Below are 21,336 nucleotides of genomic sequence, written 5' to 3'. Positions count from 1 at the left end.
GCCTGAGATCTTCAGCTTTCTATGACGCCGACATCACGTTGCGTGAGACTGTTATCGCTCTTCCGCCCTGCTTCTCAATGATTTCTGTTTGGCGTTGCCCGCTGGTTTACTGTGGAGTCCCGAATTCACCTCTCGGCGCAGCAGGCTCCACGTTATATCGCCGAGCCTACTGCGCTGAAGGGTCAATTCGTCTTCAAAAGATCTTCACTCCTTTCTCACGGCTCCTCCAGTGGCTTCGCCCAGAGTCTATATAGTCAGTGACAGAGGGAGAACGGCAGAGAGGAGTTCTTCCTTCTCCAGTCCGAGCTGGAGATGAAACATCGGAAAGTCTTCGACCTCGAGTGCGCGCCCGCTGCCAAAGCACGGTGGAAGGCATGGAGGCCGGGCGTACGAGAGACACGCCGTGCCGTTCTTATTCTGTCATTGACTAAAATTGTAGCACTTCCTGCGTCGTGCTGCGGTGAAGCTACCAGTCGCCTAAGTTGGCGGTGCCGTATCGCAACCGTATTTGTGCGTGGAGACGCCGTAAAGCCGCATCCAGTCCTGCCGTGAACCATGAAATGCTAGAATCTGCAGATAATTTTGTGTGGGAGGGCAGAGATAAAGCAGAAATATAGGGCAAACTTTCTTATACTACCATTTTGGGATTTCATGCTCACACTAAGCAACTTCATCCTCATTTTTATTTCAATGGCCTTCCAAGTGGGTTGTACTTGCCTGGTGCTTTACAGTATATAAAAGCTTAGGACAAACTTGCCGTACAGCAAATGGACCCGGTGCGGCGGCACTTCACAGGTCCGTCCGCAAACTTAAGGCATGCTTAGTGCTCCAAGAATCCAGACCCAAGGTTAAAGAGCACAACAATGCCCAGCTCATAATGCACACAGACCCAGACGTACGGGTGAAAGCATCCTACGTTTATTTACATTAAAAACGTGCCTCCGTAGGGACGGGCATTGTGGCTGTATTGCGGGTCCTATGTTACAAGTTGGCCGACAAAACTTTGCTAGTCTTTGGAAATGGGCCGACGAGCGGCCGGCCGGATCATTGCAGTAGCACGTCCCTCTGCACGTGCAGCGGAAGCCCGGACCCAGTCGGGGGACGGGCGTTCCTCGGACCGGGCTTGGAGTGCGGGGCGCCGGCACCGTCTGTCAGCAGGGTCACCTTGTTGAACAGACCCTTGCCCAGGTACTCCGCCACCACGGAGAAGCCGTCCTCGGATCGCTCCAGCTGCGTCGCCGAAATGGGGGGAAGAGGGAGCGAATTTGGGGGGTTTAGCACTCTAACCAACAACTGGTATCTGGGATGTCGGAGCAAAAAAATCGTCTGGCTTAGATGCTCCGTCGAATGCAACGAAGGTGCGACGGCATTCAGTGTATTTCTTAACGAGCGGCACTTGCTGTAGGCTTGATGTGCAAAGTGACAAGTAACAAAACAAAATTGAGAATGTACGAAGGCATTGCATAATTTTCTCTGAAATGCCTTCGTGCCTACTAGACTATTCTACTAATATGCTGTGGAGGGTGGGGGTAGGTTACTGTTTGTGTGCCGCTTAGTTATCTGCGTAGCGATGCAAAGCAGTGTAGCCCACATATAAAGGCTCCATTTGCACTTTTACACTCGGACCTAACGGGCACCAGCCCCCAATCTCAAAATTTCGGATGGGAGCTTGCTCGTTATTTTACGTTACAAACGCAACGTCCATTTGGGTTCCAATTCTATTGTTTTTTTAATGTCAAATGACTGAACTACATACCGTGAACATTGTGGGGTTGCAGAAATTCAATTAGTATATCTTTTGGAACAAGTGCGATTTTTTTTTTTTTTTTCAATATACGTAGTTAATAAATAAATTTTATCGTTTTTATATTACAGCACTGTTTACTAACAGTATATCATTTAAAAAAAATCGGTAGAATTTTTTTTTTAAACCAAACCAAATATAGCATATTTTTGAACTTCTACATTTTGTATAAATTTAATTTGATACCTGAAATATTTTACATGACTAGAAATTAATGAAAAATGTCAGAGCTAAGCAATTAATACAGACCTTTTCACCCTACATATCATGGGCACTGCCATCTTGGAATCATGTGATGCGGACACCATATGTAGCTTCAAATTGTCACTCCTCCCTCCCCTCTGTGCCTTGGCGAAAACATTGTACTAGTTTTTTCATCGCGTTTTACCACAATTTTTTGTCTTGCTTTGTGAAGTATCATCTGACACTTATTTTTACCACCTAACTGCATGCCATCATTATGTGGACCACTTCTGCACTTTATTTTATAACAGGTTATGACTATTTGCACTGCTGGCGTACCGGATATGTGTGAGGAAAGGAATCAACGTTGGCACTGACACACATTGAGTATACATGTGGTATGTCTCTAAGACAGACGAGGGTTGAGAGGCCAATTATTCATTAGAGCAAAAATTTGTTTAAGTGATAGTGGATAAGTGTTAGTGCGCAAAAGAAGCACAAGGTATATTCATGATCACGCATTTATGACCTTAAAGAAGGCAAATATAGTCAACGCAGGTAGTCACTATGTGTGTTTCCTGAAAGCATCGTGCTCTGTCTTCATAACAAATCTAAAACGGTTGCTTCTGATTATATGGGGGAAACATTTCTGGGGTATAAACATTCGATTGATCAGTTTATTTATGAATTTAAAGAAACTATACATTGTGCTTGGTCTCATGTCTGTATAGGGAAGACAGACGTCAGATTTGTGAGGAAATGTTCAAAATCGTTTCCTGAGGTCAACATTGTGAAATGCTGCCAATGAATACTCTATAGTCGGTTACAAGTCAAGAATGTAGGAGAAGCTCCTCCCACAAGTGTGATGCGCCCGTTTCAAATCTCTCCGCAGTCGAAAGAAGAGTTCACTGGAAACGCTCCTTGTTCCGCTTCAATGGATTCCAACTTGTCTCCGATCCCACTTTTTAAGAAAGCGACCTTTGTATTCATCGGAGAAGGAACCGAGCCCCTGAAAGCAGCCTTTGTATACCCATCGGGGGGAAGCTAATCCCCGAAGGTCGTATTTGTTTCCGTCGGTGGGGGGAACTCTAATCTCCCTCTCGTGGCTTCCACAATGCTAAGTCAAAGTCGAAAGATAAAGCAAATATGTACAGAAAGGCAAGACCCTCCTCGCGCGTTGGCCGCGACGTCACGGAAACGGTGGGACGCTATTGGATGCGGAGGTGGCGGAGGGATATCCGATTCCCTTTGAGGGGCATTTGCCGCTACCTTCTTAACCTGTAACTGACTATAGCAGGGCTGATATAGTTTAAAAACATTTCCAACTCGGCCTAGCAAGGACCATAAAAATATCTCTCGAGTACTCCATTTCTTTGAAAAAACCGATGGAGACAATTCTATCGCTTCTTTTTTGCATTTCATGCATCATTACACGGGGGTTTCCTGGTCGGCCATTTTCACATAACTTGGTGTCCTCGAAAACTGAACAGTGAGCACTAAACTTGCGAGTTCATCTGTTCTCTGCGATTGAGCACATAGTTAGTCAGGTCGTCGACCTGCTTTTTTGCTGCATCGTCAAGCATTAGTGTTTTCCTTAGTTTATTTTTATGGAAACTAGTACCAGCGGGCACGTCCAGTACGGCTGTAGACATCTTTAATCCTCTCCCAGCACCAGTTCAGTTTTATCACCACCGAACCTGGCCGAACGAAAAACAAAATGTGCTCGTGAAAATGTCCAGAATTTAGGCTTGTAACTACATCATAGTTCTTAAGGTGGTCATTACCACTGTATCATTGGTTTTGTACCACAAGGCATACAGTCGTATCACAAAACTAAGTGAAAACGACAGAACACACCAACACAGTTGCAAGCCCGCTGAAATCGAAACCAACCAAATTGAAGCCACATTATGGTGCTGCGTGTCTCAGCGCCCACTGTCCACCAGTCAGGTAACTACTGAGATGAAAAGGTCTATAAGACCTAACCACAAGAGCCACTATTTCTGCAAGTCTAAAAGTAACCTATCTGTATTAGCCATGCAGACTTTGGCTAGGTATTAGCCAAAGTCTGTAACAGGTAACCTAAATATTCATTGTTCTCACTCTCGGCAGATGGTCTAGACTAGGGATGCCGCAAACTTTTTTCGAATCGAAGTTTCGATGATCGAATCAAGCGGTTCGAAAGGTTCGAAAGATTTCGATTTTTCGAATTGTCTATATCGTAAAATTCGACGGAGGTCGAATTTTCGAACTTGTTAAGCTAAGAAGTTCGACGCTTTTCGAACCGTCGAACTTATTACGCTAAAAAATTCGATCTTTTTCGAACTTTCGAACTTATTACGCTGCAAGGTTCGATGCTGGTCGAACTTTCGAACTTGACTGACCAAAAAATTCGATGAATTTCAAACTTTCGAACTTATTTATCAAGAGAATTCGAAAGGTTTCGAACTTTCGATTCTGAAAAGTCAGAAGTTCGACGAACTTCGAACTTTTAGGGTAAAAGTTCGACGTTCGTCGAACTTCGAAAGACCGGCGGACGGTTTCATTTGATTTCAAGTAGTGGGGTACATTCATAATTTTTTTTTTCTCGAACTTTTACACGCGGTGCTGCGTTCCTTACGAAAGACAATGTCGTTTATTTCAATGTTCTGGCATGCTTAGGTTTAAAGAAATAAATCCCCGAAGGGGCGAGGAAGGACGACGGGTTTTTGACGATTATCGTTTGTGCCAGATTTGAAGCATGCTGCAGCCGGAGCTATTCATGGTACAGTATAGACCACTTACAACGTAACCGCTTATAGTGCAGGACCGGGTATAACGCGGTTTTTTTAAACCACCGGTTCACCTCCCATAGAACTCCGTGTAATTACATACTGCTTAAAATGCAGGTGCGCGAAGGGAAATACCGGTTATAGTGCGGTTTTTGGCACAGCCCGCCGACCGCGCCGACGACCGGAGCAGCGAGCTCGCTTCCCTGTGCGACACTAGATAACGGCGCTGACGCAGCTGACGGCGCGAGCCGCAAACTGCACTCGCGGGGCAAGGAGGTTGCTCGAATACGCGGGGAGAAGCGAAGAGAGAGGCTTCAGTTGCCATAGCGACGGAGGGACGCACGCACGAGTCGTTCACGTGCGTGCGTCCCTCCGCAGCGTTGGAAACAAAGAAACAAACAACCGCAACGACAGACCAATCGCAGGTCGAGGAGAAGTGTTCGCGCGCGCTGCATGCCGGTGTGCCGGTCGCGGGCCGGCTGCTTCTATTCCGCAAACAAGGCGTCGGTTGTGATCGTCGTCGTAGACGGCGTGCATCTCATCGTTCTGCGTAAAAGCGCTATCCTTGACTGTGAATTTTCGTTGTGTGTCGCTATGATAACCCAGCACGTACTAGAAGGGAAGATCCACCTACTCGTGCGGCGATGTCGTGGCAGCGCTCTCAAGCAGAAACGCCCGTGTCGTCGTGTTTGTTTACTTCGACTACAGTGGTGATTTCTAAGCATTTGTGTCCTCGAACATCGCCCGGATTTTTTATTTGGCGCATTTCATGCGTGTGCTCAAGTTCAAGGTATTACTGGCGCGTACCGTATGAAGGACGCGAATTTTCACGCGTTTTCATCGGCGAAAAGTGATTAGGGTTAGCAATCCTGAACGCTCGCAATGTCCGTCTGCAACCCGCGATGCCGTTAAAAGGCTGCGCCAGGCAAAAGCCGCTAATTTCTTTTAAAATGTGTGACACACTTGAGACATAACTGTACTCGTCTATTGAAATAAAGACTTTCCTCAAACTAAGCTTATTTTGTCATCTGACATAAAATAAATTCTTTTACAAAGGTAAGTTGTCTCATGGCACGTATTTTGGCCTGAAAAATTGATGTTTTGGTTATAGTGCGGTACCGCTTATAGTGCGGATTTTCGGGACTCCCGAGACATACGTTATATGCGGTCTACACTGTAGATATGTTATACTTTTTTAAGAATGATCTATGTATAGCCTAGGTAAGTGCCGTCTTAAGATGTGATTATTGTTATTCAACGTGAGTTTCGAAGAAATGTCCAAACATGTATCTGCATGCAATTATGACCTAAACTTGATATTTATTTTCGTCTAAGTTGTTTGAGGTATCGCATTTAAATTAACACCACAGACAGTACATATCATTTCCATCTGCAGAATACAAAATAATATATTTATTGTTTTTTCACGTTAAGGAATAAATTAACTCATGGGAGAAATTAGCTCATGGGAGTAGTGTTCAAGTTCAGCACGTCATTAAAAGAAAACTTTTTTTTTTTTTCGCTTCACGTTCCTGGGACGTGTTTCTTTTAGCCTGTACACATTTTGGTAAAAGAAACTTGTTTCGAAGTTCTGGACCTCTGAATATGCAAGAATAGAACACTTCCGACGAATTCTTGATAGTTTTTTTTTTCTCCTGCTTTTTATTCCCGCATTTATTCTTTTTTTTTTTTTTCTTTTGTTACTATTGGCACAGGTGTTTAGGTCGAAAAGACAGCTCTGAACTTCCGAACCACTAAGCATGAGACGAGCAGTAACTTCTGACAACGAGTTTCTAACAATGACCATCTACGCAACCTTTTATGTAGTGAAGAGCGACATTAGCTATACATATGCATAAATAATTTCAGATTAAAATAAGCTCGACCACGCCCTCTTTCCCCGTATTGTTTTCTTTAACAGTCCGAAATACCTGCAAAGGGGAGAAGGAGGCTGAAACCCCCCCCCCCCCCCCCCCCCCCGCTACCCTCTTTCCCCCCGTTTTTCCTCTTCCGACGCCACTTGTATGGTAGAACGCCCCTCGACCTGGAGTTGTGTCGGCTTTTGTGCTTTTTGCGAGGCGATTCCTCCGTCCCAGAAAATAAACCTCCAGGACAATGGACCTTTTTCCAGTAAGCTTCTGCGCATGCGTACACTCCCGCTGTCGCCATTTTCGCAGGACACCGGGACGCGGTGCTCTGCGAAAATGGCGACAGCAACATTGTCAGCGTCTGTCTTTGCGCGTATTTAGTCTATTTTGACGCTTTGTATTTTTTAGTATTGGTAGTATGAGGTCTAAAAAGCACTGAAAACCGATACAACGGCACGATGCCGATGTGTTTTGACGGGCGGAGGCATGTCGGGCTGCTCTTCGATTGTAGTTCGCAGATAGCTCCCCGGACGGCGCTCGTTACTCGAAAAAGGTCCATTATAGGCTTCACCGGATCGGATTACTACCAGCGTGCAAGGGGTGGCGAGCTAGTTTGCCAGGCCACTTCAAGGTTTGTCTGAGCCTCAACCTCCTGCTCGCCCCTGGCCGTTTCGAACTGGAAGAGTCTCGTAAAACAGTGTGTTCGTGCAATCACTACTGCGTGATGCAGGTTAAAGACCCCCCCCCGGGGCTGGCGGTCACAATTCTGCACTGGCAAATATTCTAGCACGTCCGGGACACTCGTCGTCTCATTTAATTGCCTGACCAACTTCGCAGAATCTAGATATCACACCCTAACTTTTCTAAACTTGATTTTGTGAAAACCAGTGAGTCGTGAAAACTTTATTTGAAACTGAAACTGTGGAAAAACTTGAGAATCGGACTTCGAACTTTGAAAACTTGGATTAAAAAGAAAATCAAAATCTTCAAAGTTTTTTTTTTTTTTTTTTTTGAATTTAGCGTTAAAAGAGAATCGAAACCTTCGAACTTTTCAAACTTTATGCAAAAAAAAAATTCGAAATCTTCGAATTTTTGGAACTTCATGTCTATAAAAATTCGAAGCGTTCAAAGTTTTCGATTTTTTTTTTACAAAGAATTTCGAAATCTTCGAATTTATCAAACCTGAAGTAAAAAAATATTCGAAATATTCGAATTCGAAATTTCAGAAACCGTGAAAGCTTCGAAATTTTCGAATTCGAAACTCCGCTGTGGACAAAAGTTGCGAATTTTTCGAAATCGAACCTCAGTCGATACGAAAATATCGAACCTCAGTTCGCTTCGCAAATATCGAAACCTTTCGAAATCGAACCTACGGTGGTTCGCAACATCCCTAGTCTAGACCTGCTTTACATGCAAGTTTCCACGAAGCCACCTTTGCAAAACAGTAGTTTCATATAGAAACCATATTTTAAAAAATCTGCAGAAGTATTTTGGTGACAAAATCAACACATGCAGAATACGTTTCTGCATTGGTGAATCTCGGTGCAATCGTTTATGTTAAGGTCCCTCAATATTGAAGGTAGCGCAATCTATTGCCTGGGCAGGGAAAGAGAATTTTCCTCCTCGCCCATTTTTCTCTTTCTCTGGCTGTTTCTCCCTCTGCTCCTTGATTGGGTCACGTTTGGCATGTTACCAGGACCCTGCCCATAGCCCACACGGCGGGGCTTGCTGTGTGTGCCAACGCCTCGAAATAACTGGTACTGCATTGACCTTCAATTTAGATGTTTTGTGTTTCATTGCAGTTGCGACCATCTGCCCTTAAGTACAGGCGACACTAACTCTCTTTGCAACTACACTTCTCATCCGAGACCTTCTCGCTCACCTACGTGTTCACATAACGATACATAAATAGTGTATTTTACACGGCGGAATACAAAACCATCGCTGTCCCACTTCAAGGGCGCGTGTCTTTAATATGACGCACGCTATCCGGAAAGGTTACGGGTAGTTATGGGCTGGGGCACAGGAGTAGCCGGGGCGTCTGCTCTAGTCTGCTCGATAATGGCGGCACGGAGCTGCGGGTAGGGAAGGACGTGCCCAGAGGGAGAGAAGGAAACTGCGTGAAGAGGGGAAATTGCGCTGCCTTCAGTATAGAGGGGCCTTAGTTTATGTAACATGCCTTGTGCCGCGACTTCTGACTAGAATGCCACCGGTTGTGCTGGTGGCGAGGAACAACCAGCAAAGGAGCCCTGCTGTGGTGATGGCACCACAGATTATACTCTTGGTTGCAATGCTTTTGTGTCACACTTTCACATCTCGCTTTTCCATCTTATGTTTCCACTTAGTTACACTTGCCAAAAACATATATTTTATGTCAAAAACGTACCAGGTGGTGAAACTGTTCGTGAAGGTCTTTTGTCTGCTCTTGGGACCTGAGGATGTCCAGTGTTTTGCTGTGGAAGAACAGAATGAAGTCATTTGCTCCCTTTGTTGGAACTATGCTTAGTGGCAACTGTTTTGCAAAATGTATGGCAAGATGGGTGGAGCTCTCAGGGTGCTTCTAAGAAAGAATACAAGAAAGGGGAAGGCAAAAATGCATTTCTCCTTTGTCTTATCTGTCTGGCGGTACCAATGTCAAAGTGGTAAGCGAGAAATGTGAAGCCCATTTACACATATTCCTCCTTTCCTTACAACGGTGAAAGCTACACTGGCATTGATAACATTGCAAAAAAGTTGGTGCAGAGTATATACCAGTACTCCACTGTCTCTAAGCCTTCTAGCCTCCTGCACGATTATATGGATATGCCATTCTCTCCACAATGCCACTTGCAGATAAAAAGATTTAGGTGGATCATTAGAATCAATGCAATTACTGAGAAAATTGATAAAATCACAATCTTTAAACTTTTTGTCATACTAAAAATATGTTAAATCTAGATACAAGATGACAAGGCAACAAGTAAGACCCTTGTCACAAAAGGGTACTTCCAATGGATGAGTAAAAGCTTGACTTTATTCTCTCGTTTTGTAGCAAGCAGTAGCACTAACTGCATCGGTGCTAGCACAAAGGGTCGACATGTCGCCGTAAGGTTCTCGAAAAGTGCTTACCTGTTTTTGGCCAGGCACTCTGGGCACTCAGTGTCGCTCTCGGCGTAGTTTTCAAAGCAACTGGCATCGAAAGAAAAGACGGTGAAGTTAACGCGTCGTCAGCCTCAGCAGTGTCACGGTGCCCGGGACGATCCCTGGACCGGTGCGTCTGCCCATGCGCCAAAAAGTGGTCCTGAAGTAGCAATGAATTGTGTTGCGGGAGCTACCATGTGACGCCGCCGGATGTTGCGATCCTGGCAGTTGTTGGTCGTAGAAATGCCGGTGAAAAAGGCGAGCAGACGCGAGGTGGTCGTCACGTCTGCTTTGGTTTCCGTCGACCATCTGGGTGCGGAGCAACTCGCGGCAGAAGGGGTGTCTGCCACACCCCTGCCGGTGTGCCACCACCAAAATCGTGGCAGGCGTCGGTTGGACACCTCCGTGACGTCGGGCGGAACTTGAGGGACCACTTTTTGGAATGCGGTACACGCGCCGGTCCGAGAAGCACTCCCGGCACCTTAATGATCGGGCATCGAGCGCGACTCACTGTTGGTGGTACGAGTGCCCGCAGAGGAAATGGACAGAAGGCAGTTCCAGCTGGTGGTTGCAGCCGCAGCATTTGGACACTTGGAAAATTTTTGGGCTTCGCAGCGGGACCACCAGATACGTGCGAGTTTGAAAAAGAAAAAAGAAATTGTGTGGCACACGTGAATTGCTTGCCATGAGACAACTTGAGCTATGCAGAATGCAATTTTGAACGCTCGATAAAGCGGGCATTTGACACAAATTTCAATGCGTAATGCAGCGGCCCAGCTTCCCTGTCTTTATGGGCCTGCGTAGCATCTTGTTCCTAAGTTCGTGAAGTATTTTCAACAAACTAAGGTATGCAAACAAAATCTGGAGACAAAAAGGCATGACATTGTCGATAAAAAAAATAATAACGCTAAGGGATTTTTTTTTGCAACAGCCCCTCTGCAAGGCAAACCACTGTGTTTGTGCCTGGAACATTCTTTTCAGCTTGCGCACATGACAGAATGTCGTTTCTTGAACACTGCGAGTGCACGCTCACACATTTCTAGAAGCCCCCATTGCACGATCCCCTGCGCAACGGAGCCGCTTCCAAACCTGTCAGCTTCCGAATCAGATGGACTCTTTATAGCGCCGAAAGGGCTAAAACAAAGACTGTTTGGCGGAAAGTGTGGGCAGACGTTTGGGGCCTCACTTGTGCCTCAGGTCTTCGATTTCGCTGCGAGCCTTTGCCGTGTCCTCCTTGTACTGGTTCATGAGGCGCTCATTCTCCTCCGTCTGCCTGTTCTCGCTCTGCAGGTGCCGGATCAGGTAGTCCTGGGGATCGGGAAAAGCTCCTTGTTGGCCCTTGGGTCTCATTATGTGCCGTCACCTCTGCCACAGCCACCCTGGGGTTATTTTGTGTTTGAATTTCTAAGATTGTGAAAACCTGAGACCCAAAAAAGCAGGAAATAAAACCTGCGAAGGATTGCGTGTTTTGTCCCTTTCCTGCGGCGTTGAAACTTCTTCCACTTGCTCGTGTTTTCAGTGTTCTCCCCAACCTCCCCTACAACATATTTAACGTCATCCTGACTTGTGTGCTAAACTGATGGAGAATGGTCAGAATATTGTTTTCTCCCTGACGATACCATGCAGTAAATTATACCCCCGACGTTATGAGCGTATCATGCTTCATGCACAAGGTATGTTACTCAATGTCGGTGAACAAAGTATTAGCCAAGATGCATGCAATACAGTCCAAAGCACTACGAAAAGAAGGATCTAATACTCTACATACTTTCAGCACGAGTCAGATTAGGGCCGCCATAAATGACCTTCACCTTTCACATGAAGATACCGAATCACTGAAACAGAAGAAGATGAGCCCTCACGAAGCGTGAACTCGTGACATGTGCACCGCAATGTCTTGAAAAGCAATCACTCGTTGTGCAACCATAGTGGAGAAGTAGAGGGGGCAGTATAAAAGGAAAAAAAAGTGAAGGTCAGTTATGGCTGGGTTCATGCGCAGCTGCATAAAAGCATTGTATATGCAAGCTTTTGGAGGGTGTCAGCAACTCTCTAAAATCAGCATTGTAGCAAATGTTCTGGCCAACCTTGATGAGTGACAGTGTTGCTGTCTGGCTGCGGGACGCAATTTCCACCACCATGATCGGGGGAAGCAGCTTTCCTTTTTCGATCTGTGCTTTTTTTATCGTCAAGGGATAGTATACCTACTAGTAGTTGTAACAAGATTAATGTTGCATTCAGAAATAATGACAAGAACTTGGCAGTTTGCCATCTACTTCAAAGGATATGTTCCAGAACAGTCTTGAAGTAAGTCTTCTGACTTTCACCAGCCTGTGCAAAGAACCAGAGGGCTTGAATCCACAAATTTGGGTCATTAGTTCTGTTGGATAGAAAAAGAAACAGCGCCATATTGGTCGAGGCATCCAAAGAAAATCCGTTAAATATGCGATTGCGCAAATTGCACCTATTTTACCTCATTTGTTTAATCTATCGTTATCACAGGGTATTTTTCCTAAAAAAATGCAAATAGCAGAAGTGTCACTACTTTATAAAACTGGAGAAAAAAATTATTTAACAAATTATAGACCGGTTTCTACACTTCCGATATTTTCGAACGGTTTAGAAAACTGATACATTTTCGATTAAACTAGTTTCGTGAAAAATTTTCAGTTGTTACAGATTCTCAATTTGCATTCAGAACAGGGCGACCGACTGAACTTGCGCTGTTGAACATGAAAAAATAATTCTGAAACATTTTGAAAATAAAATTTTTATAGACTTTTCGAAAGCCTTTGATTGGTTATATCATGACACACTAATCAGTAAACTTTACAATTATAGCATTCGTGGATCTTACGTTTAGTAGCTAATGTACCCTATAATAGTCATGCCGATATTTTATTCTCAAAATTTAAGATAACGCGTGTTTTCGACTTATATACACAGACATTAATCCAGAAATATAAAGATAATATTTATTATAACAAATCATTCCTTCACTTAGCTTCGCTGGTTCAAAACTCTTTGTTTTATCATATGCGTAGTCCAGAACACTGAAGAGTGCTGCATCCCAGGACCAGTTACGGATTTCAAATACTCCAGCATACCATAATTGAACTCATTAAAAAAATATTCACAGAGAAAATGTGTCAAATAACCAAATTAGACAATTGCATTTTAACAACAAATAATATTTTAGAAGTTCTGTTCTGTTCATGATATCAAAAGGTGTATTATGCTTTGTTTTTGCAAGTGCCGACTAATCTGCCCCAGTCTAAACTGCCGACTAATCTGCCCCTTCTCTAAACTGGAGTCAATAAAGATGAACTGAATTGAGTTAGTGCATTAGTAACAGCAGGATCAAATTCGAAAAAGTCAATTAACAAAAAATGATCTTACCCGAATCGCTCGCATATCTTGATGACGCTGTCATATTCCGAATTTTCTATGTGGTACGACAGGATTTGCTGATACCTGTTTTGAAAAAATTTCAAACAAACTTCTCACAAAGCGCCTCTTGCCTACAGTGGTAGGACTGAAGTACTGCAGAATTCTAATGATTCTAGAAACTGCTCAACCAAGGAAGCTGGCTGCTATTTAAGACATGTATTTCTTGGTCCTGTAAAGATGCTGGCAGTTGAGAACTAAGATTGGAGCTCATAAAAAATTGAGAACTGTGTTGTTAAATTTCTAGAGATTCCAAAACAGCATGAGCAGGTTTCTATGTACTTTAATGTACAATGGATCAAACAATTAAACTACACAAGCACATCTTTAGTTTGTTCTTTCCTTCCATGTTAAACACCTTAGCTAGTGTTGTGTAAATAATCAAAATTTCAAATCGTAGTTTTGAATAATAAATCATTCAATATTCGTTTCGAGATCAACTGCCATATATTTTGCGAAGTGTTGATCGCGGCGGGTTAGCCCAGTTGAATGCACTTCTCACCAAGCCCGGCTGCACTGTGGAGAAGCAACACTCGCGGATGCGAGCTCCACAGGTGTTGCTTCTCTCAGTGATGAAAGTACCATTTGACCTTTTGGAGCAGGCCTTGTAGCAGGCAAAATGTTGTTTTGGAGCATTTAGTGGTCCTTTTGGAGCAGGGTCCGGCATATGTTGGCATATTATTTGAAAATGAAGTAATGCTGCATTGCTATATAAAGCCCATCTCTATTATTGGAACACAGCGCCTGTCGCCTTTTTAAGACAGGATATGTAAAATTCAACAAAGTTAACACACAAAAAAAACATTTTTTTAAATAAAGATTATCTGCTCGTCAGATAAAAAAATACAATTAAATATGTCACACTGAATTCTGATGGTACAGGATATTTAGTTCTATCAGCCTGCACTTCGTTTAAGGTATCTGCAGCAGCATCTAACGACCCTCACTATTCTGGAATGTTTTAGTTCAGATTAGAGTTGTCTTTCGGGCAGAAGCTTCAAATATTGCGCTATCTGATATTCGCTTCAGAATTTCCGATTCATTTTTGATGTGCTGGCGAAGTCACGATCGGATCATGGCGCGTTAACCCGTTGAGTGCCCTCCTTGGCATGCACCGGCGCGCTGCAGAGAAGCGACACCCGCAGAACAGACACCGCAGTTGCGCGAGTCGCGCAGTGCTTTGTAGTCCGAAAAGGACGGTGAGGCTTTACCAGCACTACATCCATCCAGATTTTGGTGCAACTCAACTATACTTCGTTTCAGCTTCGGTGCGAGCGCAGCCGAAGCTACAAGCACGCGCATGGAGCCCGTAACGGTGCCCATACTGCACGAGCCCACGCGCGAGTCAGGAATGCACAGAGCATTGGGCTCGCGCTAGCTTTGACTTCGCTGGTAGCTAGCGCACCGGAAGAGGGCGGGCCAACATTGAAAACATCCACAAGCTCGGATTTTTTTTTTTTTTTTTTTAAATAGGTTGCTTAGTGGGATGTTTATGCTTAGCCTCTGCGGCTTTGGTCTCAGATGTTGCTAATGTTGTTCCTTTCAGTGATGATGATGATAATGCGCCCTTGCAGTTTCGGTTTGCGTAACAGTTGCGGCGTGGAATCGAAGTCTTATCAGAGCATGCGCTCTGATAAGACTTCAATTTTTATCTTTTATTGCTACATCTCATCTCGGCGCAGGCATGAAGCAATTCCTCGGTAAAATGACAATTTGGCGCTACATGTAGCACGATTGCGTCCTTGGCGCAATTTGGCGCAATGGGCGCAGCACTTCCATCACTGTTCTCTGCAGTGCGCCAATGCTCGGTAAGAAGCGCACTCAACCCGCCGTGATCAACACTTGGAAAAGTATGAATATCGCAATTGCGTGCTTGGGAGAAAAGCACACTCTCGAAGCAAGATGCTGCACACATGCACCAGGTGTACTTAAAAAGAAACAGAAACTTTGTGAATGCTGATATCTGCACGGCAGTAAAATTTTCAAAATTAAACTGGCCGTTTTGCAAGAGTATATGTTAGGCAGAGATGCCCCCACAACCTGCGTTTGTCATTCGTGATACTTTTTTTTTTCTTCTCAAATACGAGATTGAAGAAGGATTGTTTGCATATTTGTAAATCCATTAAGTATAGCTGGGCATCTCTCTATATACTGTAAAAGACTTAATCTTTGCAAATTTCATGACTTGAATATTTTCGAGAAAAATAGAACCGACAAATATGTGTCCTTATGGTAACAAATACATGAAATACCACCCTCATTGCACCTGCAAATCATTTCCGAAATCCCCATTTCTCCGAATTCGCAAAATATTGAGCCTGCAAATATAAATTGGTTTACAGTATATCATATTCTAAGGCATACTGTAAAATTCGAAGGGGGCGCCCACCCCCGAGAGATTGCTCATCCCGTTTTTCCGGCTAAATATCTAACATAAAAATTCCAAAACGTCGCCCCCCCCCCCCCCTTCCCCTTCCCCTTCCCCTTCCCCTTCCCCTTCCCCCCCCCCCCCCCCCCCCCTCCGATTACCGTTGAACATCACGTAATGTCGGACAGGAATCGCATCAACTGCGCAATTTGCTGTACCGGCACATGAGCTCCCACGTTTTTGTACACGATCTGTGCGTACAACATCGGCTCCTGTAACAAGCGAGTTGTTCTCACTTGTTACCCGCATATATCAAACTCGCAAAAAAAACGAGAATTAGCTTGATATATCGCGTAATTCGATTTAACAGTTTTAATAAATTTGACTCAAAAATCCACTTTCTGCTGACATATTACACAATGAAATAGTCCTGCATCTTCTGCTGATTTTTCTTCATTGCATCCGCGATAACGATCTTTTTCTACGCTATCGACGGACTCCGAAATGCTGAGGCCGCTGCCTTCTATATTCGCGCATTAGCGCCCAACTATGCCCAGAGCACGGAGCACGTCCGAGCAGGAGCACCTTCTCCCGCAGAGCGCCGTGTTGCTCTGCAAGTTGGCTTTCCCCTAAGACAATCGGCGGCGGCTGCAGTGGGGGAAAGCCAGCTAGCAGAGCAAGCTGGCTTGGTTTTCTTTCGGGCGGCTGCGTCAACCGCCCGGAAGAAAAAATAATATTAGGGAGTTTTCGTAGATCGTTTTCGCCGTCCCGCAAGGCCCTCCGCAACCCGCTACGATAGCGGGAACTCCACAGTCAAGGCTATCGGCGCGCAGGCGCAGTAGCAACTTCTTCGTTGCGGAACGCTTAGCGGAGGGGGCAGCGCGGTCTACGAAAACTCTCTATTCTCTTTTGCGGACGGAGCGGCGAGAGGGAGCACGGAGCACACTCTCCGCGCTCCCTCCGCAAAACAGTTTTTTTTTTTTTTTTTCCTTCCAAGCAATCAACCCGGCCAACCGGAAAAAAAAAAAAAAAAAAGAAAGCCAGCGTGTTTTGCAAGCTGGCTTTCCCCCAACGCGGCCGCTCGCGTTGGGGGAAAGCCAGCTTGCAAGAGCAAAACGGCGGTCTTGGCAGTTCGATATATCGGTAGCGGCTGCTATTTTTGGACCGTAGTTTTTTTATATATATTATCACCGTAACATAACTGTGCATAAAAATTGTTCGATATGAGGGATAATTCAATGTAAACGGGTTCGATATAGTCGGGTTTGACTCTCTGTTACACCATGAAATGCGAATCTGCTGCATCCGCAATCTGCGGTATCCGTTCGTGTCACATAAAGTTTGTAGCGAATCCGAGGATTTATTGCACCATAAAACTTGAATCTGCAGCGTCCGCGATTTGCGGTATTCGTTCCCGTGAGATGCAGTTCTTGGCGGGGTTCCGCGGGTCCTTCGCATCGTGAAACGCGAATCTGCTGTGTCCGCACAACCTGCAGTACCCTTTCCCGTGACACAGGACTTCATAGCGATTTCCCGCGTGTTTATCGCATCGCGAAACGCAAATTTGCAGTGCCTACAATCTGTGGTACGAGTTCCTGCGTCATGTGGTTTGTAGCAAGTGCCAGGGTGTTTATCATTAATTTTTGATAAAGTTTCGCTGTGGCACCTCAAAGATAGCCCATCCCATGCTTTTCACCATTTAATTCTTAATTTCGGGCGGGCATTCTTTCGGAACTTTACGGGTAGGACTTTTTAAGGTTACAGCCCATAAATATAGTAAGATTAAAATTAAGTTATAAATCGACAAGTGGAAGCTTGGGAACAACCTTTACGAGTTTAGCTTGATTTTTATTTAAGCATGGTGCACTGAAAGGCTTGGAGAAACTATTTGATTTGATTAGAAAATATTTGTCCAAAATCACTATTCGCTTCGAATTCACTTTAAACTCAAAATCCACAATTTGCACATGATTAATCTTTACCATAAAATGTGTGGTTCAGCTAACAAGCTACATTAAAATTCGAATAAATATATGCAGAGCATCAAAAGTTAATGGAAAGTTGTCTTGTGACCACAACATCCAATTTACATTGGGGCTGGAGCTGCCTCACAAGAAATTACCCCCCTCCCTCAGCTGTGCCAGTGCAAAACTATATGAGCCAACATTCCTAGGTGTGTGCATTATTGCCAAGAATAGCCTTGTTCGATTTACTTGCATGTCTTGCACCGGTGCAGAAAAGTGCAGGGCGGTGCACTTAATATTATATATGAAGTGCAATATTATACACAACAAATATGTTTAACGAAAAAACAAAAAGGAGCAACGAAATTCTATTTACTTTAATATCAGTTTTTTACTTACATTTTTCCAAAATAAGAATATTTAATTTTATTCCAATGAAGTCTCAAAACTGTTTATATTCAATTCGTATCGAGCTCTCATATTAAAAGTCGATCTGCAGTCAATTTTTTTTTGTATTTTTACAACCCTAATATATATTTACAGTATGCCCTCTCCTGTGCTTTTGAACTTGCCCAATACGGTACAGTTGCCATTTCACTGAGAGGGCTCTATGAATGAAACAACTTACAGCTTTGCTTTTTCGTACAGGTGTAGAATGCCCCTCCTGAAGTTGTTCATCTGGCACAGCACCATCGCTTGGTCAAGGTCATACATAGACTGTGTACAAGAGAAAGAAAACAAGACAGCTTGTAAGCAAGCGCCAAAAGTAAGCAATCGAAATGCAGGGGTACAGAAGGCTCGTAACTACAACAAAGAAATGAAAAGCTTGCATGCCCAATGCCCCATACCCATATGCTCGCATAATACTAACCCCATTTCTCATTTGATAATAAAATTTTCAGAAAGATACAACTTCTGTAATGGCTGTTACGGAGTCCCTCCTTTTTTTGGGAACGGATGTAACCAAGCAAATCTGCACATGACAACTCCTTATTCTATCCTGGTAGCCATTCTGCATTGCAGGAGTGCATGCTGATATAACCAAACTTACACTGATTGGTCAATATAAAGTCAGCCTCCATATTTTGTGCCCTTAACACAGTAGGTATAAAGTTAAGGTTATTGAGTGAACACATAAGGCAAGAATCATTATGGGAATAATGATCGTCATTAGAATCTAAGGTGGCTCACCTCCCAGCTCCGTAACATGTCCATGATCTTTTGTTCCCGAAGCTTCTTCTCCTGTAACAAATTCCACCGTTACAACTCTCAGAAACAAAACGAACACCAATTTTTTTTAGACGTATCACTAGCGTTGCAAGCGGCACTTCAAAAAATGAAAAGAAAGCCGGCATCACACAAAGTTTCTTACCGCACTGTCCGGTTCGTGGTTATGAGCCTGCAGGTGCAGTTCTAGTAGCGTGTTGTAAACTAGGCTCGAGGAGTTGGGCTGAACCTGGGTCGGCATAAGGAAAAATTAGCGACGAATAGTCGAGTGAGCTTCTCGTTCAAGGATCAAAAAATTGTACGTGGAATTATCCGGGGCAGAGAGCAATGAAAAGAGACCAACTACAGCACAACTTCAACTTTTCATTTCTCTATTTGAATGCCTGTCCACATCTATCAGAAGTAAAACAGGTATTCTATTTGTCATGAAAATTAGTTACCATAGTTACTGACAAAGTTAGAACGGAAGGGCTTCTCTTTCGAGTGCCCAGCCTTCAGCACGTGCTTGTTGCCTTTCGCCGTGCCTTGGCTGTGCATGTACGCTCGACGCTCATGCCGGAGGCGGGATGACTAAAGCTCCTCCCTACTGTGCTCATCCTGCCAGTGACTAGAGCTGCCATTTTTCCCGCCGAGAGCGAGAGGTGAATATAAATGGGGAATCAAGAGCGGTCATCACCTTGACCATGTGTTCGAGGAATTCTAGAAGCTTGTCCGACTTGTTGACGAAGATGTGAATGAAGTCTTCGGGATGCGACTTCTGCTCTTGGGGGGGTGGAGCACCTTCGCAAGACCACAGACGGCTCAAACAAAACCTAGTACTCGTGGTACAAAGCTAGGAATTCCAGAAACTATACTCGCTTACCATCCAACATACTCTGGTTCACCAAGGGGGCTGGAATAGAACGAGAAACATTAGCCAAAAGGACGCCATGATTACGGGGAAAGGACGTCAACGTTAAGCGTTTGGTCACTGACAAGCTGCAATATAAGGCCACCACAAAAAACAGTGTATCCTACTGTTGTCTTAAAAAAGAGAAACTGCACGAAAACAAAAATACAGTAACCGGCTTAATTTTTACAAATTTGACGGAAGTTGCATTTCTTTAGTTGCACGAACAAACCAGGCTGAGAATAAACCTTTTAGACATTTGTTCATATCTATCACTTGTTTTGGTTCTACCTTTGAGTGCATTTGCCCTGAAAAAAAGTGGCTTCTCCTAATATCTGATAAAGCAACTTCCAAAAATTGTGACAAATATTTAACACCATGTTTTAAATTCCTTCAATGAACTTAAGAATATGATGACAGAATTTCTATCTAATCAATATCTAGCTCAAACCCTAAAATCCCAGTTCACACATGCACAGCACTTTGCCTGGGAATGCAGCTCATCCTATGCGGATTTTGATGTGCAACCACCGGCAGATTTAACATTACACGCCCTACCATAACCTTGAATGGGGCATCCCTCACCATTGCTTGGCCTGTAGTCTGTGCACAGTCGCTTCAATAGATGTGTAGTCTCTTCAGGAATTTCATTGAGCAGCACTTTGCCATATTTCTTCATGTAGTCTTCAGCCTTTTGACACAAAGAGAAAAAAAACTGGAATAAGTAAACTACATGAAATGCAGGTGTCCACAGGTACATCCCAGTTTTTTTAGTGTATTTGTTGCATCAGAAGTTTGCCACAAATTGGCTGATAGTCATAAATCTGAACTCGTTGCAAAATCAACCAGCTTGAGAAAATTGGCTGTTCGTTTGGTCATTCTGCCAAACGCATTTAAATGTGGTAGCTTTATAGGGACCGTGGGGCTCGTAGTTTGAACAGTGCCTAGGGCAGGGTTTTGTATAAAAATGGATTATGTTATGCCACTGCCTCTTTGTGACGCTGCGCACACACCCTTCATCACCACCCATATGCAAAGCTTTTGCGCTGAATTTTCTGGGTCACCAAGAAAGGGGAAGCGAACATTGCTGCTCTTTCCACTACTCCTCGTTCTATGTGCTCTTTCTGAACCACCTGCTTCTGCTCCTCTTTTCCTTGCCCTTTTCGCTCCTCTCCACTCCATGCACCTTCTCATACCACCTGCTTCTACTCCTCCCATTCCTACATGCTGGGTTTGTAGCTCAGTCAGCAGCGGACTCGACTTCCAGACTGGTGACAGGGGTTCGATCCCTGGCACCGGTTGCCATTTTTTAGGGGTGAAACTCCTTAGGGGCTAGCCATGCCCGTATGTCCGTCCGCCGTCGGGTCACAAGCACGCGCTCCCGTGCTCGTGTAGGGAAAAAAAAACAACCGCATCTCCACGTGGTGAATGATGTTGATTGGGGCGAAGCTCTGGTGGTGCTCGTCTGCGTAGACGGTGAGCCGCAGCATGCAGAGCCTTTCGTTAGTTTTCATCCATGTCAAAAAGAGAATGTGTGGTATGGAACGTGGGTATATATGCATTTGAGCATTTGGCCGCAGCGTGACATGGATGAAAACGAACGAAAGGCTCGGCATGCTGTGGCTCAGCGTCTACGCAGACAAGCACCACCAGAGCTTCGCCCCAATCAACATCATTCACCACGGGGAGATGCGGTTG

The 21,336-nt window shown here is 44.3% G+C and overlaps 1 protein-coding gene across 1 annotated transcript in view; it reads right to left on the bottom strand.

The window, feature by feature from the left end:
• Positions 1–896: 896 nt before the first annotated feature.
• The window catches only part of LOC115328380 (vacuolar protein sorting-associated protein 11 homolog), a 60,735-nt gene continuing 40,295 nt past the window's right edge, over positions 897–21,336 (bottom strand). The window contains exons 17-30 of the mRNA XM_029989577.4: positions 20,224–20,329; positions 19,612–19,641; positions 19,426–19,529; positions 18,895–18,978; positions 18,714–18,764; positions 18,151–18,239; positions 13,143–13,217; positions 12,032–12,123; positions 11,831–11,916; positions 10,933–11,054; positions 10,258–10,353; positions 9,735–9,794; positions 9,013–9,079; positions 897–1,230 (exon numbers count right to left, since the gene is read on the bottom strand). Coding sequence (XP_029845437.1) covers positions 1,045–1,230; positions 9,013–9,079; positions 9,735–9,794; positions 10,258–10,353; positions 10,933–11,054; positions 11,831–11,916; positions 12,032–12,123; positions 13,143–13,217; positions 18,151–18,239; positions 18,714–18,764; positions 18,895–18,978; positions 19,426–19,529; positions 19,612–19,641; positions 20,224–20,329 — 1,248 coding nt within the window. The 3' untranslated portion in view covers positions 897–1,044. The remainder of the gene's footprint in view (positions 1,231–9,012; positions 9,080–9,734; positions 9,795–10,257; positions 10,354–10,932; positions 11,055–11,830; positions 11,917–12,031; positions 12,124–13,142; positions 13,218–18,150; positions 18,240–18,713; positions 18,765–18,894; positions 18,979–19,425; positions 19,530–19,611; positions 19,642–20,223; positions 20,330–21,336) is intronic.

Source organism: Ixodes scapularis, unplaced genomic scaffold, assembly GCF_016920785.2.
Source record: "Ixodes scapularis isolate PalLabHiFi unplaced genomic scaffold, ASM1692078v2 PGA_scaffold1__304_contigs__length_218370807, whole genome shotgun sequence".
NCBI lineage: Eukaryota > Metazoa > Arthropoda > Arachnida > Ixodida > Ixodidae > Ixodes > Ixodes scapularis.
This window is presented reverse-complemented; position numbering and strand designations above follow the sequence as displayed.